This window comes from Coffea arabica, chromosome 9e (genome assembly GCF_036785885.1).
Source record: "Coffea arabica cultivar ET-39 chromosome 9e, Coffea Arabica ET-39 HiFi, whole genome shotgun sequence".
NCBI classification, from domain to species: Eukaryota; Viridiplantae; Streptophyta; class Magnoliopsida; order Gentianales; family Rubiaceae; genus Coffea; species Coffea arabica.
The window spans coordinates 39,517,262-39,544,979 of NC_092327.1; the positions used below are offsets into that span (position 1 = coordinate 39,517,262).

Below are 27,718 nucleotides of genomic sequence, written 5' to 3' on the forward strand. Positions count from 1 at the left end.
GAAGCACTCCTTAAGTTCGTATGTTGAACCATAATTCATTCTTTAAATCATGGCGTTGATATATGCCAAAAAAACTAGACAACGGAGATGGAATTAGGCACTTGGTTCAACCAAAAAAAAAAAAAACCGAGAGACATGGACACATAAAGAGAAAAGTATATGAATTTTCAAGAAGTTCTACAATACTTTTTGGTACCATACCATACTCAAAAGTATCAATCTTTAAGGTTTACGTTAATGATCTAATAAGAATTTATTGAATTGTTATAATTATGATACCAAACGAATGGTAGAATTTTTGTGAATTTTCATTTTTATCGTCGTAGTGATGATACAAACAGCCGCAGTCACGTATCACTATAACCAAATACAAAAGTCCACCTCCCGCTTGCTAAACTATAACTAATACATAAGTCCACCAAGACAACAGAGCCCATTTTCTCTGACCGGAGCGGTGGTAGTTCATCGTTATCGCAAACCCAAGATTCCATGGCGACCTCCAAGCTCCAGGCTTTGTGGAATCACCCCGCTGGCCCTAAAACAAGTCTGCTCTTTCATCTCTTCTCTCTTTATGCCATTTACCTATGTTGGCTTTCATGCGTTGGATTTGGATCTTTTTGATATTCAGTGCAGTCAATTTCCCAATTCTTTTGAATCTTCTTTGCATCTCGTTTTGATGCTTTTGTAGTTCCCTAACATCAATACTTGGCAGATGGGATGGATTATTTTGTGTAAATTAGTTTTGGGTTTTCTCCAGGTGGAAGAAATATTCAATTTTTTAGGATGTTTTGGATTGGGGTTCGGGTTCTTAATAGCTATCTTATGTGGATTATTAGGTCGTTTCAGTGCTGTATGTTCAAATGGAGGCAATAAATCGACAAGCCGCCCCAATTCTAGTATCAGAGGAAGTTTGAGTTTTCTGACTAATAATGTAGCGAGTAGGTTCTCAAATTCAGGCGAGATAAGGTAGTCGATTTAATTTGAGATCTATCCAGAAGTTTTTAATTGCAAAGGCATGATCTTAAAGGCAAATGGTAGCAACTGCAATGAGTCTGTCAGCAAAATCCAGCTAGAGGTAGTAGAACTTTACCTTGCAGTGGGGTTCTATTGTATTATTGTTATGTGGATGCTCTATCAAGCTGGAAAATAGGAGTTTCACAGGAATAGCATATAGGCTAGAATGATAGAAGGTGGTTGGATGAATCTGTGATACTTCAAGATTGGAAACTCAGCACCTTAATAGAGTAGAATGCAAATTGAGAAAAGAGGGGCATGTACCTGATCCTAGTCAGTACGATACTATGAGTAAAAACTCGTCTTAGATGTATGCTGAGTTGTATCATTACTATCTTCTTTTTCTGTTTGTCTAGGGGGCTTTGATTTTCTTTTCTTTTTTCTATTACCTTTTTTCAAAACACTCCTTTGGAAATTTGGTGAGGAGGTTGTATTGTCTCCACTTTTTTTGTTATGAATTCTGTGAACTATGTACAGAAACAAAGGAATGTGTCTCTTTTGCAACAGGTAGAGTTTCATTTAACATCAAAAAATAGAGAAGATGATGATTTGTGCTTGTTCATTTTGAGTGTTTTAGTTCATTTCTGGGCTCCAACTTTCAAGTGGGGAATTAGTATTGCCAACATTGCTGACTTCTCTAAACCACCTGAAAAGCTCTCATACCCTCAGCAGATTGGTACGTTCTATCTTCTTGTATCTCCATGTACTCTGTGTGCCTTGTGGATCTCCATTTACGAAATCCTCCCCCCCCCCCCCCCCCCCCCCCAAACAAAAACCCAAAAAGTCCCTCTCATGTAAATCCCATCGGCCCATTGAATAGCTTTTGAATTGTCATCTTTGTTTGCCTCAATTTAATGAGACTAAATTCTGTGATGGAATTTTTCATTTCCTAGTATCCTTTCAGTTTTCTGTTTTTCTTTCATGTGGCATTTGTTATAAGTTTCTTAGCCAGCATCACAATTGTTGTCATACGTACAGCGGTAACAGCTACTGGACTTATCTGGTCGCGCTATAGCACTGTCATTACCCCGGTAAATTCTACTTCCAATACATGTCTAGATTTTCAATTTTTTAAGTACGGTTGTTTGTCTACAGTTTGATTGCTTCTAGATTTTCAATTTTTTAACTGAGAAATTTAATTTTGGAGCTGTGTCCAATTTGACTTATTTCAATTTGCCTCAGCCCTTACCTGCTTTATGGTTGAAATAAATTGTGTTCAATTTATCAGTCTTCCTAATGGAAGAATTTCTCATTCATGACATGTGCAGCTGTTGCAGTTTATATAAATAACTTCTTTCCTTTATCAAATCAATAAAAGGAAGTGTGTGGATTTTCCTCAACTTCAGGTGTCAAAGATTGAAACACGAGACTTGGATGAAATACACTTTCAAATAATCAACCAACTTTGTTTCCTTGGTCCCTTCCAATGGTGAAAACCTTAAAATAGCATCCTCTTTCTGCTAGGTCCTGATTGCTATTGACCATCATCTTTTGCAATCTTAAAGTAGCATCCTCAAATAACTTTAAAGCTTACTAATTTTCACAATCTTGCACTATTTTCTTCTTTTTAACATCTTGCCTGATAATGTTCCAGTTTAGTTCCTGTTTCTGTGTTAATTGGCTCGATACAACAATTTGCTTTTCCTTTTCTTTTCTTTTTAAATGAATATACTTACAAATTATCTTGATGAGTTTCAGTCTGTCCCTTTTTGCATTACCCTCTGGTGGTAATATTTTCATTTGTCAGTTACGGCAATCAAGCCAAAAACAACTTTTGGGATCAAAGCCAACTAGATTGGAACTCTTGTACATGGGATATTATTACACCTATAGAGTGTTCTGCTTTACCTTTTAGTTAGTATATCCTTATAAACAATGAGCAATGTTCTTGATTTCCTTGGAGAGCAGAGAGTTTATAAGTCTATTTAAGCATGTCCATTGAATTACTTGTAGTTAGCAATGTTTTCCTGCTATCTGTATCACGTACATCATTTAATGTCATGAGTAGTTGGTTATCGTAGTAATATTTACGGTGTTCTTGTCTGTATGCTTGATTGTGGTTTGCAGAAGAACTGGAATCTACTCAGTGTAAATGTTGCAATGGCTTGCACTGGCCTATACCAGCTTTCACGGAAGATTAGGTCAGTTTTGTGTATTTCAACTAGCTATTTACTTGATCTGATACAAACGATACCATCACTGCATTGGAGATACCTGAATTTTACTTGCCACATAGGAAGTGCTAAACCCCTCTCTAACCACCCCTCGTGGGAAGAGTAGGAAAAAGAAACAATCAAACAATGTAAAAGTAGACTGAACTGAGGAGGGAGTAAAAAGGAAAATGATGTCCCTTGTGTTATAAGTGATAGTTTGACATCTTTATTTCTGTGGATTGATGTGGCATTAGAGCACAGCCTATGTTCGTTAAACTAATCATCGGTTTATGATCAGGCATGATTATTCTAACACGGAGCAAGCTGTTGTTGCTGAAGAATGATGACGAAAGTTCACATCTTTAATCCTTGGAATGATGGATCCAATTGGTTTCTACTTTGGAAGCTCCTGAATAGATTTTTCTGTGCCCCTTGAATTGGGTTCTGTAATTTGCTATTCTCATTAGATGTGAACGTGATGTTAATTATAGCCTCTGCTTTGAATTGGGTTCTGTAATTTGCTATTCTCATTAGATGTGAACGTGATGTTAATTATAGCCTCTGCTTTGGATTCATCTGTAGTCATCATCTTGTGATTTTAATCTTTTTTTCTTTTTTAACTTTTGACCATCAATAATATGAATGTTTTGATTAGAATGTCATGCCATGATGACAAGGGCGCTTCAGCCTCTGAGATTTTTAACCTTTTATTCCCCAAGGCAGACCAAATATGGTGTACAAATGAACTTAAAAAGAGTAATAGCATTTTCCAATTGCTATGAACTCGACAAATATAATTCAAAACTCCCTGACTACATTTGGGTAAAGTCCAAAATGTCCAACTGCAGCTGTAGAATGCATTAGATTGGTGAAAAAATTGATTGTCTGTTGGTACACATAATCAATACAAATTGCCATGTTCTCAAATGAGGAAGCATCAATGTAAGTCTAATATTACAGGCATACATTTTTGTCGTAGTCTTGCTCTAACCGACACGATCAGTTAACAGAGAGCATCTTCAAGAGGTAAAAATGGGACTGGACTGCTGGGAATTTTTAATATCCTCTTCTGCTTCCCCTGTAGCTTAGCATCCATCTATTCCTTACCTGACGCATTCTCATTCTTGCCAACTATCCATCTTTATTCTGCTCTACTTTGGCATCAGAATCATTTTCTCCATCATGAGCCTTCAAGCCCAAGCTTAAGTCCAATGTGCTTTCATTTAGATCTTGCCGTCCTACAGGATCATTGTCTGAAGCCTGAAATAGGAGTAGATTTAAAGAACACCTAACAAGTTAGTAAACTGATGTCTTCCTCCAAATTCAAGAAGAAATGAAAAAAAGGAATCAATTACCAAGCAAATTTGAAGCTGCAGGAAACAAAATTGAGTTCAACTCAAATTACCTGACATTCTTCTGCGGGAACATCATTGATATCAGGTTTCTCGTCAAAACCATCATTCTTAGAGGTCGGCTCCATACCATCTGTGTCTGTCTCCATAGGTTTAACTTCATCTTCAACCTGTTCTGACACCTCATTCTTTTGCTCTTCTAGGACAGCCACCTATTTCACCCATCCGAACACAAAGATAAGCTGACAATCAACTAAAAGTACTGCATAGATATTCACCAGACTAACTCGAGGAGTTACATAGATTTGTCCACATTTTATAATCAAGAATTGACCATATTGATGGTGAAAGCTACAATGATTTGAGATATCAACTTCCTTACTTCAAGAAGATGTCAAAATTTCAGTCACACGCCTAGCACATCTAAACTTGACTGGACCAGGCTCAAAAAAGAGAAAAAAAAATTGAGAAGAGAAAAGCTATCACACTGGCAAAAACAACTAACAATAAATTATTGCCACAGTGCTAAAACATAAATAATATTATTAAAAGGAGAGTCAGAAAGAAAAGGTGATCTGCAAATGTTAGACCGAGATGCCACTTCCATGTCAAATTTCTAATGTCTCAGCTGGATCGCAAGCATCTATAAGGATCTAATTGATATAGTAAATTTAACAATCTCAAAGACAACTGGTACATTCCAGTGGTAGCTTATCATGATACCAATGGAATCAGTAATTTGTATGTAAAGCACCCAAAAAAAAAAAAAAAACTTGATCAAGCATGAAGACTACAAGCAATTAACGAAATTACCATGACAAAGCACTTTTTCCGTGCAGATATGAGATATGACTGTAATTTATCCATAACAATAATAATATTAAATCACATAGGCCTCAGTTTTCAAAATCTTTCACACATCATTGATGCCTTTAACAGATATAGACAATAGATTGCCAACTAGCTGAAGTCAACCAGCAACAGTAATCATCATAGTAGCATGCAGCATTATTCTTTAAACCAACAGATTTTTGCTACCAATAACTCCTATACCATTACGGAGCAAGTTCAAGGCCCTATCAATCTTCTAGGTACTTAAATTACGATTCCTCCTCCTATTTTTTAAATTCATACTATGTTGACAGCTTACTTGTAAGTTAATCAGTGATCCTAATAAACAACCAGAGAGTTGCAAAGAACTCAAATTTAGCATCTATCTCAACAATAGTAACCAGAAACAAATATTACAAGGGATTAATTTGCACAGATTTTAGGAAAGTTTCCTTACCTGAAAAACAATTATAGAAACTATTTTGAACTTCTAGGGAGAGAGTCCAGAGATACCATCGCAAATTAAATATAGACATCTCAAAAACATCTCTTAAGTGAACTTGAAAACACAGTCCCTGCAGGAAGCATGATTGCAAATATAATGGGAGCACAGAGGTTAAGGCATAATTCAGGGTAAAGCCTAGCTTAGGGCGCAACATTGTAGAGCACCTAACTCGTTTAACTACAGCTCATAACCAATTTCTTAGCATATTCTCACCCCTCCAAATGTAACAACATGTCCATTGACAAAATCTTTTCCACTTTTCCCCCATGACTACCATTGGTAAACACAGGTGCAGGCATTTAATGTCCTGCCATCATTTTTCAATTGACTATAAAAGTGCTAAAACAGAGGCGCAAAGGGTGATGAAAAATTCAAGAGTGTTTTCTGCAACTCCTGATACAGTAAGCAATTAGTCATTTAAGAGTAAAGTCAATCCATGAGCTTCTATGGATGGAAAGAAGTTCGATAAGCAGCCTTGTTCTCTACAAGCAGAAATGTTACTCCTGTTCCAACATTAATCAGTTACCTCCTAGGTCAAAACAGTACAACCATAGCATCCCAAGGTCATTCCTGACAATTCACAACATTTACAGGAAAGAGAAAATTTGATAAACCCAGGTTTCATCAAATTAAAGAACAATACGCAAAACAGTGAGGCAAATGACAAGTTTCAGAACTGAATCAAAAACGATAAATAAATATGACTATAGTTTTTGCTGATGCCGAATTCTAGATGAAGCTAATTAGTTAACTTGACCATAAGTTTCTTTGTACCTCAAATACATACAGCTAGATAACAAATCAAAAGCAAAACCACAGCTTCATTCTCATCTTAAGGAGCTCCAAAATGAAGAAAAAGATGCGGTAGAATTTCAGTACAATTAGATAGACAAAGCAGTTTTCTTGCAGCTTTTTCAAATACTTCTACTATAGAGCAGTTTTTTAAATATCCTTTTCAGGCTCTAAGTTTGAAGACCATCAGTTGAAACATTAGGCATAATGTTTCCAAATTATATTATATCTACAGGCAGACCTTTGGAGCTCCTTATTTCTTAGTGAAAACAATCTGCATTGGAAGCTTTCAGAGCTTGATAGTCTAATTAAAAAACGATGAAGAAGTTGTTTCCAAACACGTACCGAATATTTAAGCGAAGAAGAAAGAAAATCGAACAAAATGGAATACTTTCTCAAATTTCAAATTATGTGATAACTAACGCCCCAAAGCTATCCAATACGTGTCCGCATTCCACAGCACGTTCAATTTCCCACTCAAGATCAGATCTTTACAAACAGCAAACCACAAAATTTCAATTCTTTAAAGATTCCCACTTCCCCAATCTCAATCTGAAAGCCTAAACCCTCTTTTTACACTAAAAAAATCCAATAATCAGTACAATCAAATGAAATTAAATTCCTTCTAAAATCAGAACATCACTTCTCAATGCCGAGCAAACATACTCTATGGTCAAATTGAATATTGAAAAACTGCAAAGTAGATTGACAGAGAAGTACCGGGATATACTTGAATTGACGCTTGGGGGGCTCGTCAACAGCTACGGCGTCGTCTTTATGCGAGCTCTTTGACTCCTCATTATTGTCACCGTTAGTCTTCCCATTCCCGTAACCATTGTTGCCGTTGAGGCTGGGAGTTATGGGCGTCCACTTGTACAGCAACAGGTGAGAGCCGTTATTTCCATTACCGGCACCGTTGGGCGCCGCCGTTTGGTGATGGTGGTGGTTGCTAGTATTGTTATTGTTTGGCGGCGTTAGGGGGATCCATTTTTTCTTCCACTTACGGACCGGACCGGTGAACACAGTAGCCGGGCCGTACCGCGTAGAGGACCGGCCGAGTCTTGCCCCTACTCCCTCCATTCACGGTGGCGGCGGAGACTCGTCGGCGATCCCTTTATTCCGCTTTGTCTAATTTGATTTACTTCGTAAACCAATAAAAATAGGAAATTGCAATTTTGTCACGGTATTTTATTTTCGCTCTGCAAATATATAGTATATATATGGGATGGAGTTAATCTTTAATCCACCTCCTTTCCTATGGTAAGCAACTTTCCAAAACTAACCCTGTTCCCAATCCCGCTCAAATAAAATAAACCACTACTAATTTTGCTACTATATCAAAGCCATCCAAGGCCACTTTGTTCCGAATAACAAATTGTAGTAAAACAATTACTTGTAACTTATATAGTACAATTATTGCAGTACAATAATATATTCCTGGCTAAAAACTATAACTCTAATCGAAACTTATAAAGCGGATTGTGAAAGCTTGCTTCTAGCTATTGGGATTTGGGAAGAATCAGACATTTTGTTTGGTCTGTGATTGCCTGGAGAAAAATTTTTGCGATTTTTCGATCACCCCTTTTATCTCACGTACATCAAATCAATCACCCCTTTTATATCACGTACATCAAATCAAATCGTTACAGCATATATATATTTTTTCTATTAAAACTCGTGGAAATAGCAATTCAAAGATGAGATTAGGCACAATTACACAGAGGAGAGGCTAACTTTTGTACGAAAATGCTTTTCGCCAAGGCAGATGGAAAGCTTTTGACCTCCTTGTTTAGCTAAGGTGAGTTCGAGTTTTAACCGAACAAATTCGTGAGCAGTTGAATTAAGCTTGATACAATTCACGTGTGAGACTCGGTACACTTGTGGTTGAAGATATGCCGAACAAACGTGCGAATAGCTCAATCGATCTTCGATGTCATGTTCGAGACTTGTAAATTTGAGGTGAAGATGTATATTGTAAGGCAGAAAGGAAGTAATGGAATTGGTATTTTGTACAGAGGATTCTGCTCCACAGTCCATGCCCATTGCCCTATCTCAGTCCCCCAATAAAGGCATGCTGAGAAGAGAAGGACGTTGGGTGAGACCAAAAAAAAAAAATACAAAAGGTCACTCTGCTTAAAAAAGATGAACGGCCAAGATTTAACCCCCCATCGGCTTATAAGCTGAAGAAGCACACCCGAGACTTCTAGGGTTGGTGCGTAGTACTACAAAGTTTACAGCACCATCACCGCCCCTCCCACTTTGCCCGCACTCCATCCGCCTTCACATAAGCTCGTCCGTCCATTTATCCGCTAATTTGTTCACTTCTGGTAATCAATCCAGCTAAATAGTTGAAGGGTGAAAGTTGGATGAAGTGCCGTTTTGTACTCTCTGTTTATCCTTTCGTCTCTAGAAAACCTGCTGTAGTTAACTGCTGAGCTTTCGTCAGGAGGTTGGGAAAGTGTTTACCCCACCCAGCAAGAGGAGGGGGTGAAGACGAAAATGGCAATTATTTGGATTTTGCCGTTTCAAACACCCTTCTCTGACATCAATGCTTGAATTTGCATCTTCCAGGCTTGCTGCTCTGATTCCTTCAGCAGCATGCGTCAACGGGTGCCTACAATAAATATTTTCTTTCGGATTGATTTAAGTTGTACTCTGGCCCTAAAAGTTACTGCTCATAATTTTTAGTGCGATCTGAAATGCAATTATTTGGATGCAACTATGAGGGAAAGGATGGCAAGACTCAACTGAAATGACAAATGGGATTTTGATGGCAAATACAAGCTACCTAGGCACACGATCAAAGAAATCCCAAATTAAGCTGCTCTTTTTTTGTTTTTATTTCAACCTAAACTATATTAACATTAACAATAGTCATGAGTAAAGTGTCTTATTTGACAGAATGCCGTCTAACTTATTTGTTACTTGACAGAGGGTGCTGATGGGCAAATTGAACGTTTTCGATAGTTTGTCAGAATGGGCTGATTGAATCTTTCCAATAGTTTAGTGGGCTGGTTGACGGAAAACAAAAAAAGCTTAATGGTTTCTGTGAGAATCTGGAAATTCATAAATATTAGAGGTGGCAATGGGGCGGGGACGCTGACTTCTCCCGTCCCGTCCCGCTTCCCCGCGGGGTTAAAAAAATTTTATTATATAATTTATTATAATTAAATTTGAGCAAATAATCAAGTACTAAAATATTAACATATCACCAAATTATTATTCATTGTAACTTCACAATTAAAACTCATAAAAATAATTAAACAAAAGTTATTTAAATACAATCTAATATGATAAAAAAAATATAACTAAAATAATCAAGTTTTCACTTTTGATACAAATACAATCACTAAATTATTATTGTATTTTTTTTAGAAAAAAATGTTATTGTATTTAGTGTAGTTAGGAATTTAATATAAATGTATTAATAAATTTAGTATAAATAATTAATAATTTTTATTAATAAACATATATAATTAGTAATATAATTGATAATACCATTATTATATAATTATGTACATATATATATATATTGTTTCAAGCGGGTGGCGGGGCAGGGATTGGGGCGGGGAATATACCCCCGTCCCACGCCCCGGCCACAACCCCGCCCGTTACTCGCCCCATTGTCACCCCTAATAACTATATAAAAAACTACTTTTTTGGACTTTTATTTTGAATTGAAGAAAAGCGGATTCTCTTATATGCCTCCAAAATCAATAATATTGGTCTTTTTATTTTTATTTTTCTCTTACATGGGTCTTTTTTTGAGAAGATGAAAAGCTTAAATAACTGCACTATTTCCAGTCCTCGACTGACTAGAAAATGAAAGCTGCGACAAATGATACCATCCTTTGACTAGAAAATCAAAAGTTGCCATCAGTGGTACCAATTTGTTTGTGCTTGATCGCTATTGAGTTTAGAACCCCTAATCTTTGACTAATGGCTCTTTGGATTTCAGCATAATGGCATTCATCAGTCGCTCTTGTACGACTACGCAAACTTTCTTGGTCCAACACAAGCGTTTGAAAACTACTGATTTTGGCTCAGCGGCCATCAAAAATTAATCCTTCTTAGACTAGTCCTTTTTGGGCTGTAATTTGAAAGTTTAAACCTCATTTGAAGTAAAAAAAATTCAAAAGAGATATCAAAACACTCTTTTAATCTAATTAAATTTAAATAGCTCCTAATTTCTTGTATAATTTTTTTATAGGTAAATTAAATTATACAAATGTTATGATAGTACGAAACAAGCGTTTGGATGACCCGGAGATGTACAAAAGTGGCTGCAGTTTTCAATAGCTGCAAAGCCACATGGAAAAAGTACATAGCAGAGTGCAGACATGTACTGCAAGGGAAAAAAACTTAACAAACAAGTCTATATATAGGCTTTGATTGCTCAGCAGCCAAATGAGGCGATCAGAAAACTAGTAATATAATGCAAGAGATTTATGGAGGAGTAGAGGGAATCTTGCTCCAGTAGCCCTCCAAAGCAATCGAACTAATTCCAAGAAATCAAAGCTTATCCTATGCAGGCCTAGACTATCGTCTCAAAAAAGCAGCAGCCATTTGTTGGGCAAATTTTGTTCACACAAATTGGCCAACTTTGTGAATTGTTAACCTACGATAGTACGCTGTTGCCGTTCAACTCCGCAGCCAAGTTGCCTACTCTGAAACCACCAACACATTTAGTAGAGAAATGTTCTCTGCAGGGGAAAGAAATCGTTGGCACGGGCACAAAACCAACTGATCTCTTCCTTCTTCTCAAGTCGTCCTCGTCAGAATCAAATGCTTTTTGAGCTGGAGAAAGTTCATTGGTTGTTCTTTTATAAGAGCCGAACCATTTTGCTTGCATGTAACCTAATCTCCTCCATGGTGGCAAATGAATGTCAATTTTCTTCATGGATTTCTTAATGGCACTGCACATTAATCTTGTCACCTGCTTGAGCTCATCTTCTTTGCCAACAAATATTTGAGGGAAAATGTTGAGTAAGGATGTATAGCGCCCGGTTGGCTTGGCTATCGCGAACTCTTTAGCTAGAGCAACTTCAACAAAGTACCTAGTTCCAGCCACATAAACATCAATATATTCGTAATCCCCAGAAGGGCAGTGGCCAACTTTTTCCCACTTGGATTTGCAAAAGCCTGTAGAAAAAATCGAGTTCAAGAAATTAGACAACGAGTAAACAGTCCACGTGATGCAACTAGTGTTTTAGGCATTCGCCTTATATGGTCATAACAGTGGCAGCAATGTGATGAACCAATAGCGTAAAGTATTAAAAACATTTGCCTAATTTTTACTACTGCAAAAATTAATATACCCACATCACGTCCCCTATCTTGCATACCCGATCAAGTTTATATTTGTTTCCCAAAGAAAAGAAAAAGGAATCCAAACAAGAACAAGACTTTCGTTCTCTATTTTCCCTCCAACAAAAAAAAAAGGTTGATTAGTTATTCTTGCTTGCATCAAAAGAATTTTGCATGTATACCAGGAAAATAGAGAACAAAAAGCCTGTATATGCTCATGGATGCTGCATCTCATCAGCAAAACTGGGCTAAAATTTTGTATGTAGAGTCCTACTATAAAGACAAAGGAGGAGTTGATAATTTATTTACCAGCATCAAGACCTCTATCACGCAACCGGACCATAAGACGCCGTTTAAAATCAACTGTTGACGAACCATGGGCGCCAACAACTTCCCTTGAAGCTTTTTCCACCGCCGTATGAATCTGTCTCTTCACCTCATCGACTTGACAATTCAACAACCTCTTCAAACTGTCCTTAATGTCGGAATCAGAACAGTTCCTCTCCGATGATTCATCTGAATCTTCAGCCCCATCGTTCATTTGATCAATCCCCCGAGGATCACCAAGTCCCTCCTCGTTTTCAAGAAAAGAATTAACTAAATGTGACAAATCGGTACATGTCTCTGCAGAGTGCTCGCTGCCACTGCTCTCATACAGCCTAGCCCGAGCTTCCTCATCAAAAGCTGCCACGACCCTTTTGAATCTAACAGGTATCCTAGCCATCTCTACGGTCAATTTCTGTTTCTTTTCTTTTCAATTTTTTTTGGGGGGGGGGGGGGGGGCGGGGTGGGGGTTGTACCTCTTTTGGACGACAATGACTCCGGGCGGAAGAGAGGGTTATGCTTTTATAGAGGAAGGAGAAAGATTTCTTTTCTTGTGCTTGTAGAGTTGGATTACATCAGAGTCATGTATGTTGCTATGATGTCCACATTTATTCTGGGATGGGAAGAAAGAAGAATAATGGAGCCTACAGGAGTCACGATGAAGACATTATGAAGATTGCGAGACGACATTACACATAGATTATAGACACAGAGTTATATTATATAGCATACGTTTCACTACTGTCCTACTTCGGTTTAGTTGCGTATATTCTGCATATTTTGGCTACGGGGGTACGCGCCAATGTATGTGGATGGGTTATTTAACCAAATTCACAGCTTAATCCAATCCCGTTGTAACTTCTATTTAACCAAATTCCAGAAGAAAATCTGTTCCAAAATTTATTTACCTTCAATTCTAATTTCTTAATATGTAACCGGCTTTGTTTGGATAGAGTATTATTCTAAATAATTATTTGAAATAATTACTGTAATACTTTTTGTGATGTGATGTACGCGAGATAAAATTGTGATTAAAAGTATAAAAAAGTGAATTAGAAAATGTGCTTATGGTACTAACGAAAAAATTTTTTGAAAAAATTTGCTATTCAATTGTGATGGGCTTACATGTATCTTGTACATGCTTTCTTTGAAAACCTTGGCATGACGTGAATATAATACATGCTTGGAATTTTATGTTATTTCATGGTGACTTTTATAGCAATAAATAACACACACTACTAAAACTTTTAGAAGATCGTTAATTAAAGTTGTATAAAATTAAAAGTTTTCATCTTTCATATGCCGCAAATTAAGGCCAGAAAAATTATAATGTTCGCGAAATCTCATACAACAAATGGTAAAAGTTTTTTCCCATGAGTATTGAGTCTTTTCCTATTTGATTTAGATGTTAGATGATGACTACGTTAAAACCATTTACTTGTAACTATTATGGAGGGCCAAAATCATAATTTTGCACCTAGGGTGGCTGCCGTTGCTATAATGCTATGAGTCGACCATTAGTGCCGCACGTGTGCAATTTATATATTATATTCTCCTCTTTTTTTTTTCCCTTCTGGGGGCACAAGTAGATTAGAATTAAAACAAAAAAAAAAATTTCCTTTTTGGGTCTTAAGTATTGAAGATGCGGAGAATTGAAGCCGTGTCAAGTGTAGCCAAATTCACTGAACTTAGAACGTGTCTAGGTTCATTGAATCTGCAAAGCTTCCTAGATTATCCCAAGCGCGATTTATTTTTTTATTTTTTTATTTTTACTTAGGAGTATCACATCTTTTCTATTAGACTAATTTGTGTAAAGTATTACTTCAAGGATACATAGCAAGATAGCATACAAAAATTGATCACGAAACCTGCTGATAACTATCAGACTACAACGAAATCAAGCTACAGAGTGATTTATTAGCGTATGCTGCTTGGATCAATTCAGGAGGTTCCAAACTCCAGGTGCCAAGTGTATTATGACTCTAAATAGGGTTAGATGCATTTTGGTGTACATTCTAAAATAGCTTTGGTTATTAGTTCTTTTTGGAGTGGCGTAGAAGAGTCCACCTTTCTTTTTCTTTTTTCTTTTTTTTTGAAGACATTCATTAGACGGACAGCATGTTGAGTTCTCTACCCTGCTGTATGGTATTTTACCAGTTTTTAAAGATACATGACTCTGCATATTTAGTGAACAAGAAAATATTTCTGGCATACCGGTGCTAGAGATGAACCACGAAACTAGATTTAAAACCGTGCATTAATGCTCCCAGATCATATTCATATAATATATACAATTTTTTTGAGTACTTGTTCAATAAATAGTTGCTTTATTGAATAAATAGTCACAGTAGTGTTTTTGCGCTTTTTTTTTTATTTTTATAAATCTTGCTAAATTTTTGTTTTCTATATATGTGTTGAGCATATAAATTTAAGGGTTAATCACTCTTTGTCCCCCGGATTTTGGGGTAGTTACATTTTAAGAACATGAGGTAATATTAAACTTGTTATTTTTCAAACAAGATTTTCTATTATTTCACTGTAAACTGTTAGAATAGTACTATTGTTATTTTTTTTTTGTTTGTCTAATTAGTCAAATATTAACAACTTAACCAAAATTGTTAAAAGGGCTTATATGCATTATGTTTTAGACTTAGAGTAGGAAAATGGAGATTAGATTAAATTTCACATTTTTTTCCGTCAATAAAAGGGCAATAATAGTAAACCACAATTAATTTCGAAAATAAAAAGTCAATGTTGTCATAACATTAACTTTTTTTGATAGGGTTAAGGATTCCAAGATTAACTAGTAATTATGGGGTAAAGTCTATATTTTTAAGGTTCCAAGTAAAAAAGTGTAACTATTTTAAAGTCCAGGGGGCAAAGTTTGATCAATCCTAAATTTAATTAATATGTTGTTGACAATTTACTTTTTCAATAGCTGATCTTGTCATCCTCACCATCCTTATGGTCTAAAAGTATCTATTATGCAAATGATTCTTAGTTGTAAATTATTTGGAAAAAAATTGTGAGGCATACATAATTTGCATTATCATGACATTTTTTTAAAAAGGAAACTTTATTTGCACTCCTATTTTTGTTAAGCACGCCTCCACTATCACTTTAATCGAATCATTTGGTTTTCATTTATTAGACTATATAATAAAACAAATGGTGGGAGTGCAAATAATAACAAATGAAACACAAATAACATTTCTCTTTTTTTAATAGTAAGTTTGAGAATTTTATTTAAAGTAATTGAATTGATATAATAAAATTAACAAAATTTTTTAAGCACTCAATACAACTCTTAATTCCATCCTGAATGTCCAAAATATTGATTTTTGATGATACAAGTTTTACCACAAAAGTGAAAAAAAATTATAAAATTTTGTAGAGCAGGGAATGGGGAGTAAAGCATTTAATTGGTTAGTTACAACAAAACTGGGTGGCTAATATCAAACACGGAGGGGGCTTATAATGCCTTGAAGGTATAACGGAATTGAAAAATGATAGTATAATAAAAGTTTACAGGTGATATAATTAATTTAAAATATGATGTAGCAAAAGTTGAAATGACTATCTAACGATCTTTCTACAAAGCATGCACGATAAATTGATAAATTTCATATCACTAAGCTATTTGACTGAAAATTAAATCAAATAACAGCATAAGAAAACTGATCTTCATCATCATCCTGGCGGGGCCTCGATAATCGAAAAGGAGAAAGTCGAAGAAGAAGATCAGTTTTCGTCCTTGTAGTGGTATCATTCATCCCTCGTTTTCTTCAAGCTTTTCTCTTTTGGCCCTCCAACCAACCAGCCACCCAACCGAGAAGCCCAAATTGTAGAGCTTTTCCAATTTTTTTTGTAGTTTCAGGTAATCAGTTTTTCACTTGCATGCTCTCGTCTTTCTCATTTTTTCTAGCATTATTGGTATTACAGTATTACTGTTTGATATGATCCATTTGGGATTCTTTAGAATGTAAAATTGGGAGAAAACAAAATGAATGCTTTGGTCGTAATTATGGAATTGCGGTATATTCTTTTACACGTCCCTGCATGCTACGACGATCACATTCTACCATTGCATTAAAGTAACTCCTCATCATGCTCAATCATGAAATCTTGATTCAATCTAAGAAATGGAAATGTGGGTTGTGAATCCTTGTACCTAAAATTTTACTACTTCCGTTCATTCAGGAGGCTAGAATTGCTTAGCTTGCATCATGATTTTGTGTTGAGTCAACCTTTTGAATGAGATAGGATCGGTTGTTGCGATTTTTTTGGCGTTTTGGGTTGATTCTCATTCATCATCTGGGATTTGGTGGTGATTAATTTACGTGGCTTGTGCCTTTGTCAGATGTCAGCGCCATGTTTCAGGATCTTTCTTTTGACAACCTAGGAAACAACAGAGGTGGAGTATTTGGGCAGGACCCATAATTATGGAACTGGGAGCTAGGTTATCTTAAATGGCTTATGCTTAATTCGCTCGATTCACCTATACGAGTCTCTGATTTTTTGCAGTTTCCTTTTCACCTGCGTAGAGAATACTTCTACTGAAGCATGAGTAGATGTTATTGAGAACCTCATTTTATTTAAGCAGAGGCTACTCCATCTGAAAACACGTTACAAAATATAGATGTTGGTGATAATGTCTGGAATTGTAGTCCTACATCTTCTTCTTCATCATTCAGAGGAAATTGAGATCGTGCATTTTCTCGCCGAATTAAGATTTTTAAGGGGAATTCCATCTAGTCAGTGCACTTCCTCATGTGGGATGTAGCCTTTAGAACCTATTTATGGACACAAAGTGTCAAAGCCCTTTTTTATGAATAGTTGGCACGGACCTCCTATTGCATGGATGGAAGCATCCTATGGAAATTCAATCCCTGGAAATTAGTATTTTAGGTTTCTATAATGGTAGTTAAATGTTTTCCACACCACTTGGTGAAGACTTGTGTTGTTGTTCTTCACCGCGATAATTATGTCTTTCTAGACTTGCTAGGCTTTTATGCAGTTCATTCACTTACCTAGGTCTTTGTCATTGACTAGAAGATATATATCCAGATTAGCATCTCCTATCATGAAAGGTTGTGTGTTTGATCTTTCAATTGTCTGGTACCTGGCACAATTTTGAGCTCTTTCATTTCATCTTCCTATTAGAGTTTCTTTTCTTTCCCTGAGATGTGAACTTTGACTGGTCTTCTGAATTCTGATTCTTGCAGCATTCTGGCGTGGGAGGACTGTAAAATTAGTTGTAAGTTGCTTACGTACCCATGCAAAGTAATGGCTGACGGATTATCAAGCTTTTGGGGTCCGGTCACATCCACCAATGAGTGGTGTGAGAAGAATTATGTATACTCTTCTTATATTGCTGAATTCTTCAACACCCTATCAAATATTCCATGCATACTTTTGGCTCTCATTGGCCTTGTGAATTCTTCAAGGCAACGGTTTGAGAAGAGATTCAGTGTTCTTCATTTATCAAACATGATATTAGCAATTTGGAACATTTTATACCATGCTACATTATATCGCGTGTAAGTTAAATCAGTGCAGACATTTAAAATATCTCCTTGTGCAATTCTTGCTAATATGCCATATTCTTGACATTCTTTTTCCTCCTTATGCATCTATATTAATTAGAAACCTACAGGTTATACTTCATGCTGTGAAGTGTAGGTGTTTTAAACTTGAATTTCAGTATGGTTTCCCTTCCACTTGGAGCTTAAGTTTATGATTTTACTTTTTCTTTTTCATCTTATTTGCAAGTAAACTTATAATTAGTATTAATTAAAGCGAGCGTGCTGTTTTATGTAACCACATAAAGGCAACAAAGGATGTGTAGACTGATATGGATATGAATTAGGTGAGAAGGATTTTTGCTGCATATTTGGATGAGGGTAGTAATACACGGATTTGCTTCTTATGTTTAGAACGCTTTCACCTGGTTAATCCATGTACTTATCTGCCAGGCTTTAGTACTCATCGCTCTTTCGGCTCTTCTTCCTCAGGATGTTGGGCTGGGTTTACGTGCTGCTTGATTTTTGATCAAGTTTTAATTTTGTATATCACCAAGTATTTCATCTCCGTTTGTTTCTCTTAAAAAGCTCTTTTGCAACTCCAGCAGAGCACTTAGGTCAACAAGAAAGACGCCTATCATGATCTAGATGTCATTTAGGTGAAATAGAAAGGCACATATCATGATCTAGATGTCAAATATTGGAAGTATTTTAAATGCCAATCAATCTTTGTAAGTAGGATGGAAGTATTTTATACTGGTTGTCAACCGAGAAAGTGCTTCATGCATGCTTTTTGGTTTTTCAATGTCATTGGTTTCATCTTAGGCTTGGTGACATTTTGCCTGATATGTGCTGCATTTGACTGTCACCGTAACTAAGCAGCATTTTTTCTTCTTTACCACTGCAATTTTCTCATCTATGGTTCTTAATACTTCAGGCTGCAGCAAAGTGATGAAACTCCGGTGATATGGGAAACTCTCCTTTACATCTATGTCTTGTACTCACCAGACTGGCATTATCGCAGAACAATGCCAACCTTCCTAGTCGTCTATGGAGCTACTTTCGCAATGGTCCATTCACATATGCAATTGGGTATTGGCTTCAAGGTGCATTTCGTGATTCTATGCCTTCTGTGCATTCCTCGGATGTACAAATATTACTTATACACAGACGATCTGTATGCTAAACGGGTTGCAAAGGTATATGCAGTTACCCTAGTTGTTGGCACTCTGTGTTGGCTGTTTGATCGTGTTCTCTGCAGGGATAGCTGGCCTGTCAATCCACAGGGACATGCCATGTGGCACGTTTTCATGGGTATTAATTCTTACTTCGCCAACACATTTTTGATGTTTTGCCGTGCCCAACAGCGCGGTTGGGCCCCAAAAGTTGTGCACTACATGGGCATTCTTCCTTATGTGAAAATTCGAAAACCAAAAGTCCGATGATTTGAAGGGATGAAGAGGGTCAAAGCGCATCCCTCCTCCAAGGAATTATGCCATACATGCTGTGCAGTTAAGATAACCAGATGATACTTGTTCTCTTTACCACGTCTTTTGATCACTTTAGCAGGTAGCTTATCATCCATCGATTGGATAGGTCTCATTGAACCGTTTCAAGTCAGCCATACTCGCAAGAGTTTTTCCGGTATCCAGATTAGTTAACTTTGTTTAGGATAGTTCTATCGTTGGATTAAGGGACACGAGATGACTTAATGATTGTATGCTATTTCATACCGTGCTAGTTCAATGCTGATTTACAGGCGTTGGGGTAGCTTCTCTACTTGTGTGCTATCGATTGAGACACTACTGTTGCATGCAATAGTTCTGCACTTGCTACTCATGTTGTTGTTGGATGATGTTTGTTTTGGCCGCCAGTTGACAGAGAGTTTTCATAGGCAAGGAATCCGAAGCTCTAGGATGTTTCTTGAACAAGATAACGTCAATAGCTTCTGGATCAAGCTCTGAAATCTTTGTTCCCACATAATGTTCAGCGGAGCAGCCTATTACGATTACTCCTGCAGAAGACAAGAAGAGATCTCGAAGACTTCCAGCACAAAATTTGTTCCTATGCTTCATTAAACGATAAAGCCATCGTTAGATTTTATCACCAGCTTTGTCCAAGACTAGGTTTCACTGGCCAATGGTTTTCAGAAGCCAAGAGATGTTTGTCTTTTACCAATTAACAAACGAATTGTCATAGATCGAATCAGAGAGCGAACGCATCTCTGAATTGTTCACCACTTCTGAACTCTGCTATATTCAGTTCAAAGGAAGGATGACAACAATCAGCGGCGTTCAATAATTAGTTTACTCCACCAAATATTGTGGACAAGCAGATAAAAATAAAAAGTATTTGTAGAATAATGATATGAACAAAGCCGTCATAGGATCCAAAACCGTCTTCCTCCATCTAGCACACTCCGTCCTAAAAATTTGCCTTTATAAACACACTCCGTTTCTCTACTGGAATAGTCATCCTACTTCAGAATATGACAGTATTCATCTTAAGATACTAGTACTTCGTACTGAATATCCTATGGGGGGAATTTGCAGCTGTTTCAGCCGCCCAATTACAGACGAAGTGCAGCTGAAGAAGGCGGTTATTGGCCGCTATCAAAACACTCTTCTGGGATCACTACCGCCGGAGAAGAAGCAAACTAGGCACATGAATTCGTCAGCTCAGAACAAATTTAGAAAGGTGGGGTATATGACTCTCGAGGATTGTCTACTGGCCTCTCCCAACTTAAATGCTCATCCACGCGTTGTAGGAGGTGAAATTCAAATCTTTAAGCATTTGCCTACTAATAGAGTTTTTCCATCTTCGACTTCTCCTGATACTGGTCAGGAGTTTTTCACGCCAAGACGAAGTTTCTCAGGTGCAGACTGCAAATTAGGGAGAATTGATGAAGATTATGGACAAGATGCGGATCAAGACTCGTCGCGAGTGAGTTCGATTAGTAGAAGTGGAAGTGGGAAGGTAAAAAAGAAGGTGAGATTTAGGTTGCCCGAAGAAGCTGACATATACATATATTACACTCCGAAAGGAGAATTTGAAGAATGAATAATATACAGTGTGATCTTACATTTTAAAGTTTAGATGAAAAAGCACATACTGCTCTTGAGAATATGCTTCAGAGGGTTTGAACTTTGAAGCATTCCAAAGTGAGGCTGAGAAGGGCAATAAGATCCCTATTATCTTCAACAGCCAACGTTCTGCAAATTCCGGCTGATTGTAGTCATTAATTTTGAAAATGACGTAGCTGCTGAAAATTTTTGAAGATGTTTTTCCTTTGCTGGAATTGAGGAAGATTTAATGGCTTTGAACTTGTTATTTTGATTGAGAGAATACTCAGAAAGTTGTGGAATGAGGTAGATCAAACCAGGCACCTCTTGCGGTTTTGGTAAATTTTTTATATTTCATACTAAGAGCGAATAGTTAGCAAACGACGCTATCAGCAAGCAACCCAACCCAAGAAAATGGCGATCTTTGAGTTTGAGGGTGAGAAATGGAGAGAGTTTGGTTGCTCTTCCACGGGTAAGTTTTACGTTTAAAACTTTAGGTCCGCTTTAAAAAAAATAATTGGAAAATGAATAATTGCGATTCACAAGTTAATCTGGATTGAACAGTTCGACCGATTTTTGTGATAGGTCGACGCTAGTAGCGAATTGGACCGAAAATTTTATTACTTTGGATTGAACGATTCGACCGATTTTTGTGATCAGTCGACGACACTGGAAGTGAACTGGATCGAAAATTTTGCACTTCTTAGCTATTATACGATGTTAATTTATATAACATTAATATTTATTCGTATAATAATATTTGAATAATTTTAATGTCCATCACCGTTACAAGTTACGACATATCTCTATAGAATTATTCACCAATATGGCCATGCATCAGCATTTGAACACTAATCTAAACCAACCCTTAGTGATTAAGCAAACACCCGTTCGCTATTTGGAACACTAATCTAAACCAACCCTTAGTGATTAAGCAAACACCTGTTCGCTGTGTAACAAATTCAAACTTGCAACCCACCAAAATCAAAGTTCAAGTACGACCCGAAAGGGTAAAGAGTAAAGACCCAACTACAAACGCACACCACAGCTACGGTACTGCAGCAATGTCAGATGGGAAACCAGCAGCAACACCACGTAGGCCCCTCCGTCATCATCAACAATCCTGTTGGACCGCGACCACCATCGGATAGGCTGAACCGACCAAGGTGTACGATAGTAGTATCTCAGAAACAAGGACATGCATTTTTATTTCTTGTGTTTGGATGTTGGGCGGGAGGGAAATACCTACCCTCCTGCCAGCCAAAAACTTAGAGAAGAATCTGAATACGACCCTTTTGCAGTAGCCTCCTCGTTTGGTACACCCCAGTAAGGCCTAGTTTGGATCTTAACAAACACAGGTGAACAGGTTCGATTTTGCGACAACGTGTTTATAAAAAGTGATTACATAAAATAATTATAATCACTAAAAGTTATTATTTGGTTCATTATAAATTTTATTTTTTTTTACCCATTAGAAAATTTTACATTTGAATATTAAAGCGAATAAAAACATCACATAAACTAATTATTTAAAATCAAAATCTATAATCAATTAAAATAAATAATCGATCGATCGAAAACAAGCCCTACAACCAACACGTGGTATGATAGGCAATAAAGATTTGTTATCTTTTACTTTACGATAGATTTTTTTTTTTTTTGAGGTTTGAGAGTATAAAAGAAAAGAAATGTCAAAATTCCAAGATATTCACGTTATACCGCAAACTTTTGCCTGAGAACATATGCTTCTTCTGAATATACATCTGATGCTTTCACTAACTTAAACTTTTTTACTTTTTTGGGAGGAAAAAACCTTTCCTTTCCCACAATTTTTTTTCTTGCTTTTCTCCCGCCCTTTCCTCCCAGTCCCAAACAAAGCGCAGAAAACGAGAGTCTCGTTTTCAATGCATTCGAGGACAAGGGTGAATTTAATGTTTCACGTCTATCCACGTTTGGCTGACAACACACCATAAAGTTTTGGGACCGGAAGGTGATTAAGTCAAAAAAATTTGTGCGGTTCAAATCGCTCTTTGTAATTCGATTTTTACGCCGTGTGAGATCCACAAAAATGTTGTTCTTGTGTTACTCGTTGGTGTTCTATTGTTATACTTTCTACAGATGATGTTATATCATGTGCAAATGATGTTACACCTTTCGAAACAGTTGCTCTAACGATCGTTCCAGCCTCGGATCCAAAGTTTTGTTATCAAACGAACGGTCAGATAATGAGACGGGTGGTACAGACTATGGACCATAGCCAACTTTCTTGGTAAAGGTACGTGATCAATTATGATCAGAAAAAATTGTTGGGAGTTTTGGGGGTTTTGGTTGGGCCTTCGACCTTAAGGTAAAGTGGGTTCTACCTACCCGTAATAATTCGGTGGCTAAGGGTTTCAAGTTTCAACGGATTCAAGCATCATGCTCAAGCCGTACACTTGGACATGACAAACTGACTTGTTAAATACCAGTGGTAGATTGTATTCACGTGGATTAAAACATATAAAATTTCCTTTGAGGATTAAGGGCTTCTAAGTTTGCAAATTCTGCAACACTTTGTGCTACTCGACAATTTAGTGGCACGGAAGAACCAGACATCCAGCTCAGGGTGGCAATCTTTTCCCCTACTAATCAATTTGAAACAAATTTGACAAAGTGATTAGAGTCATTGAATAGATTGGACCATTGTTTGGAGTGAAACTTAACAATGACGATTAAATGTTTGCACCTTAATAATGACAATTGACAAGTGACTAACTATGATAATTGATACTCCCTCCCTCTGTCCCATTTTGATAGTTCTAGTTTTTTTTTTCATACGATTTAAGAAAAAGTAATTAATTTTATTGAAAAAACAAACTTAGATTGCTATTTTCTTAAAATACTCTTATATTAAATAGAGTATAACTTTATATTAATTATTCATGGAAACTTGAATTGATGGTTTGTGAGAGCTTGAATTGATATAAATAAGCTTAAAAGAATAAAAAATTGGCTTTTCATATATCAATATGTTTTGGAAAATTTAAATGCATTAAATGGGATAGATTATATTCAATAACAATCTATATTAAATAAAGTAGTTTATATTAATAACAACTTACATTGAATAAGTGTATTTTAGAGAAATTAAAAAATAACTACATTTTTTAATTGGAAAGTGAACTACAATTTGAAACAGATGAAAAACGAAAACAGAACTATCAAAGTGAGACGGAGGGAGTACATAAAATAACATGTTTGTACCTTCGATTTTTCGCGATTACGGGTTTCATTTCTATCCAAATTATGCTCTTGAAAATTTACCTTGTAGTTTCAACCCAAAAAAATTATTGAAAAAAAATCACCGGGGTAACCTACACCATCTGAGTTTAACATTGAACTTTGAATTAAGGGTGCCTTCATATCGCACTGGCTAAGATTACAAATTCGTTTTTTTATCTCTTTATGGAAACGGGGGGAAGAAAAGATTGGGAAGTGAGAGAAGGAACGCAGACAACGGACAAGGACCCCTCATTGCTGAGGGATAATATCAAAACCCTCCTTGAAGTTTTTCTTAATATCACTTAGTATTTCTAAGATTTTAAAAATATCACTTATCTCCCCTAATAATTACAAAATAATTATATTAACCTTCCCTTGATATATGATTCACACATCAAATAAATGGAGCTCAAAATATTAAAGAAACATAAACAAAAGTCACATTCTTCTCTCTTCCTCTCTTTCCTTTCTCAAACATTTTCTTTTACTCATTTTTTGAATGTCTATGGGATTTTTATTTCTAAATTATAGTAAATTAAAATTTTTTATCTTTTTGTTTCTTTGGTCGAAGGAGAAAAGTTTTTTAAAAAAATCATGTTTAAAAGTTACAAGGATTACCCAACTGCCAACCGGCACCAGGTCCTTATGTAATCCTTGTGTGAAAAACTCAGGAAGGTTTCTGAAATTATCCCTAAAGATTTTTCACACAAATCAAGACAGAACCCAAGTTTTTTTTTTCCCTCTTGCACGAAATCGAATCATTGTGTTTGATTTGCACCTTATTTACACACATTGACTTGCTTATATCATCCCAATTTTTTATTTCATATACATCAAATCAAAAAAATAATATAATATATTTTATAAAAAATTATTTCAAATAATCTCCGGACCAAACACATTAGATACCACCAAGTGACACCAATATGTCCGTTGATTTTTTAAGTACATACAGGATTAAGTCCTTTTGTCCGCATGCATCTCTTATTAATGAGAAACTACGAAGAAATGGAGTTCCATTGGACGCTACGAAAAAAAAAAAAAAGCATTGGGAATATTGTCCTTGCTTTGCTTCGCTCTTCACTTCTTTTTCCTTTTGGACTACATATCCATAGAGACCATAGGCCACGAGAAGCGAACCACACTCGAACAAAAAGCTTTTGCTTTATTGCTTCTAGAGCAACTAAACTAAACTAGATGGCACAGATGATGAGTGCCGGAGGATCCAATTCGAAGGGGCTAATGACCCTGCTGCTGCTGTTTCTTCTCTTTCTGGGCATTGGAGGGAAACGGGTTGCTGCTCAAGTGCACCATGTGGTCGGCGACGACAACGGTTGGACACCTTCCACAGATCTAGGTTCTTGGCTTACAGGCAGAGTCTTCAGGGTCGGTGACAAAATCTGTAAGCACACCACCCCTTTCTTGAGTTTTTCCTTGACAGACGCAGCAGCCTATGTTTTGCCTCCTTCCTTGATCCTTCCACCTCCTTTTATGAGCTTAACATGGTCCTAGTTACTCATTCTTGTTCATTATTAGTATTATTACTATTTTTGGTTTGGTAAGATTCTTGTTGATTACTGATATAATTAGCTTTGCCATGCAAATTTTTTCCCCCTAGAGAAACCTGTCGATCCTCTTTCTCCATCGTCATTAGATTCTTTTCCTTTTTCAGTCAAATAATCCATCTTTTAAGCATGTGGTAGTTACAGCTTTTGATAATTCCAGGCACAAACTTTGTACTGCAGTACTTCGGTTTTCTTCATCTCCTCGTTATTTTGTTACTCCTGAGTTAGGCACGAAGTTTTAGAAGGTCATTTTGTTGTTCAGCATGCTTAGATTACCCTAATTTTAGAAATAAAACAGGAAAACTTTTGATTTCGTGAAGTGTTTAATTTGTCTGGAATTCGTTGTGTAGCACATAATAGGTATCGATTCGTTGATGCATAAATGAGACGGAGACGGAAGTAGCATGCTATAATCGTCTTGGGAGTTTTTTAGTTGTCAAATGGCCACCTAAAACTCTCTTCTTTCTTGTAGTTTGACTGTTAGCTCCAGTAGACATGCTTGATCCCGTTTTAATTAGTTCACTGCTCTGTCTATGTCTCTTAGAATCTAGATATGATAATTCGTTAGTACTTGGATGCTTTAAAGAAAAAATTATGATAGTAACATATTGTGAGTCTACAATAGATTAAGCGGTGGATTTCTGACAAAATTGATGGCCATATAATAAAGATTTTGGCCTTTTATCTCTGTGTGGGGCTGGTGAGAGCTATACATGGGACATGCAAACATTCTGTCTATGTCTTTTAGAATATAGATATGATAATTCATTAGTAATTGGATGCTTTAAAGGGAAAAATTATGACAGTAACATATTAGTGAGTCTGCAGTAGATTAAGCAATGAATTTCTGACAATTGATGGCCATATAATAAAGATTTTGGGCTTTTATCTCTGTGTGGGGCTAGTGAGAGCTATGCATGGGGCATGCATACATTCGATCCCCAGAAGAATAGAAGACAGTGCATTGGCATCCACATAGGATAGAGTGCCTAACTTTCAACCAACCAGATGTTACGCAACAAATCCTATTTCATTGAGTTGTGTGCGTGTATTATGAGTGCATTGTGATTCATATTATCCAACTTTCCATGATATAAATACAGAGGACCTCCCATTAATGTCCAGTTTTCTGTAGGTCATTAGGGCTTGGATGCTAGATAGGATAAATAAATGACACTTGACTGCATGAGAAGGGTAGAATTCAAGAAGCTATATGATTATCTACTCTGAAGTACAAAGAAGTTTTCTTCCTTTTATCTTAGTCCCACGCTTGGGAGTATGTTGACTGCAATTTATTGTGAACTGCACAGGGTTTGCCTACCCAGCAACTGAAGAGAGAATCCTGGAGCTCCAAACATCCGAAGAGTTCTTTACTTGTGATCTATCCAATCCCATCAGAATGTACACCAGCGGCCTGGATAAGATACCCCTCGAGAGTGAGGGCGTCAGATTCTTCACCAGTGGCAGCTTGGACAGCTGCAAAAATGGATTGAAGCTCCCAGTGAAGGTGCATCCTCAAGTGAAAAATGAGACCCTTGCTGATGGCCCCACATCACCAGCTGCTGCACCCCACTTCCCTGGCCTCTCTGTTGCACTATTTGTTGGATTGGCTCTCTTCTGCATGGGAATGTAACGCACCTCATATTCCTTCTGCTGCTGTCTCTTAGTAGTACTGTTTATCTACCCGTTTATGTTGGTTGACCACCTGCTTTTCTTTTTAGTCGTAATTCCTAGGCAGCTTCCTGGAAACATCCTCATTTTATTTACTTTTTCGCATCTGCTGGCTTGTGAAGCATATAAAACTGTTGAGGATTCTGGTGTCTTGTGTAATGACTTTTTAATTTTTATGTAACTGTCGGATTTGATGTATAATGACTTAATTTTTATACAAATGTGCTAGGTGATGGTCCGATTATTTGTCGTATCAAATTCATGTCATACGTCCGCTTGCAGAGATTAGTGATGATGTTTCCTTTTTTGGTTCTGTGCGCTATTATCTTCGTGCTTGGATACGGTTATGACGCACTTCA

The 27,718-nt window shown here is 36.7% G+C and overlaps 5 protein-coding genes across 6 annotated transcripts; 3 read left to right on the forward strand and 2 right to left on the reverse strand.

The window, feature by feature from the left end:
* Nucleotides 1-380: 380 nt before the first annotated feature.
* LOC113709684 (mitochondrial pyruvate carrier 4) lies at nt 381-3,748 on the forward strand. 2 transcript variants are annotated; one of them, XM_027232521.2, is made up of 5 exons: nt 385-544; nt 1,592-1,690; nt 1,993-2,045; nt 3,082-3,155; nt 3,466-3,748. In XM_027232521.2, exons 1-5 carry the CDS (start codon nt 490-492, stop codon nt 3,509-3,511), a joined length of 327 nt encoding a protein of 108 aa, XP_027088322.2. In that variant the 5' UTR covers nt 385-489; the 3' UTR covers nt 3,512-3,748. The 2 variants fall into 2 exon arrangements, with proteins under 2 accessions (XP_071921538.1, XP_027088322.2); XM_072065437.1 differs by lacking the exon at nt 1,592-1,690 and having other exon boundaries at nt 381-544.
* A 254-nt stretch (nt 3,749-4,002) lies between these two features.
* Nucleotides 4,003-7,844, reverse strand: LOC113709683 (uncharacterized). The gene is made up of 3 exons (XM_027232520.2): nt 7,368-7,844; nt 4,573-4,731; nt 4,003-4,427 (listed from the first exon to the last, which is right to left on the reverse strand). The coding sequence occupies exons 1-3, from the start codon at nt 7,725-7,727 to the stop codon at nt 4,299-4,301; spliced, it is 648 nt and encodes a 215-aa protein (XP_027088321.1). The 5' UTR covers nt 7,728-7,844; the 3' UTR covers nt 4,003-4,298.
* A 3,056-nt stretch (nt 7,845-10,900) lies between these two features.
* LOC113710727 (uncharacterized) lies at nt 10,901-12,768 on the reverse strand. The gene is made up of 2 exons (XM_027233842.2): nt 12,264-12,768; nt 10,901-11,789 (listed from the first exon to the last, which is right to left on the reverse strand). Exons 1-2 carry the CDS (start codon nt 12,676-12,678, stop codon nt 11,266-11,268), a joined length of 939 nt encoding a protein of 312 aa, XP_027089643.1. The 5' UTR covers nt 12,679-12,768; the 3' UTR covers nt 10,901-11,265.
* Nucleotides 12,769-17,509: 4,741 nt separating this feature from the next.
* LOC113710179 (alkaline ceramidase-like) lies at nt 17,510-21,106 on the forward strand. Its single transcript, XM_027233033.2, has 2 exons — nt 17,510-17,818; nt 18,738-21,106. Exons 1-2 carry the CDS (start codon nt 17,565-17,567, stop codon nt 19,243-19,245), a joined length of 762 nt encoding a protein of 253 aa, XP_027088834.1. The 5' UTR covers nt 17,510-17,564; the 3' UTR covers nt 19,246-21,106.
* Nucleotides 21,107-25,155: 4,049 nt separating this feature from the next.
* Nucleotides 25,156-27,617, forward strand: LOC113710447 (mavicyanin). The gene is made up of 2 exons (XM_027233458.2): nt 25,156-25,525; nt 26,999-27,617. The coding sequence occupies exons 1-2, from the start codon at nt 25,321-25,323 to the stop codon at nt 27,319-27,321; spliced, it is 528 nt and encodes a 175-aa protein (XP_027089259.1). The 5' UTR covers nt 25,156-25,320; the 3' UTR covers nt 27,322-27,617.
* The last annotated feature ends 101 nt before the right edge of the window (nt 27,618-27,718 follow it).

Coding starts and splice junctions, on each gene's coding strand:
- LOC113709683 (XM_027232520.2), bottom strand. CDS start 7,727: ATGGAGGGAGTAGGGGCAAGACTCGGCCGGTCCTCTACGCGGTACGGC. Junction 4,732..7,367: donor GTCAATTCAAGTATATCCCG/GTACTTCTCTGT, acceptor TGGGTGAAATAG/GTGGCTGTCCTAGAAGAGCA. Junction 4,428..4,572: donor TTCCCGCAGAAGAATGTCAG/GTAATTTGAGTT, acceptor CTCCTATTTCAG/GCTTCAGACAATGATCCTGT.
- LOC113710179 (XM_027233033.2), top strand. CDS start 17,565: ATGGCTGACGGATTATCAAGCTTTTGGGGTCCGGTCACATCCACCAAT. Junction 17,819..18,737: donor CATGCTACATTATATCGCGT/GTAAGTTAAATC, acceptor TTAATACTTCAG/GCTGCAGCAAAGTGATGAAA.
- LOC113710447 (XM_027233458.2), top strand. CDS start 25,321: ATGGCACAGATGATGAGTGCCGGAGGATCCAATTCGAAGGGGCTAATG. Junction 25,526..26,998: donor CAGGGTCGGTGACAAAATCT/GTAAGCACACCA, acceptor TGAACTGCACAG/GGTTTGCCTACCCAGCAACT.
- LOC113710727 (XM_027233842.2), bottom strand. CDS start 12,678: ATGGCTAGGATACCTGTTAGATTCAAAAGGGTCGTGGCAGCTTTTGAT. Junction 11,790..12,263: donor TGATAGAGGTCTTGATGCTG/GTAAATAAATTA, acceptor TTTTTTCTACAG/GCTTTTGCAAATCCAAGTGG.
- LOC113709684 (XM_027232521.2), top strand. CDS start 490: ATGGCGACCTCCAAGCTCCAGGCTTTGTGGAATCACCCCGCTGGCCCT. Junction 1,691..1,992: donor CTCATACCCTCAGCAGATTG/GTACGTTCTATC, acceptor TCATACGTACAG/CGGTAACAGCTACTGGACTT. Junction 3,156..3,465: donor CAGCTTTCACGGAAGATTAG/GTCAGTTTTGTG, acceptor GTTTATGATCAG/GCATGATTATTCTAACACGG.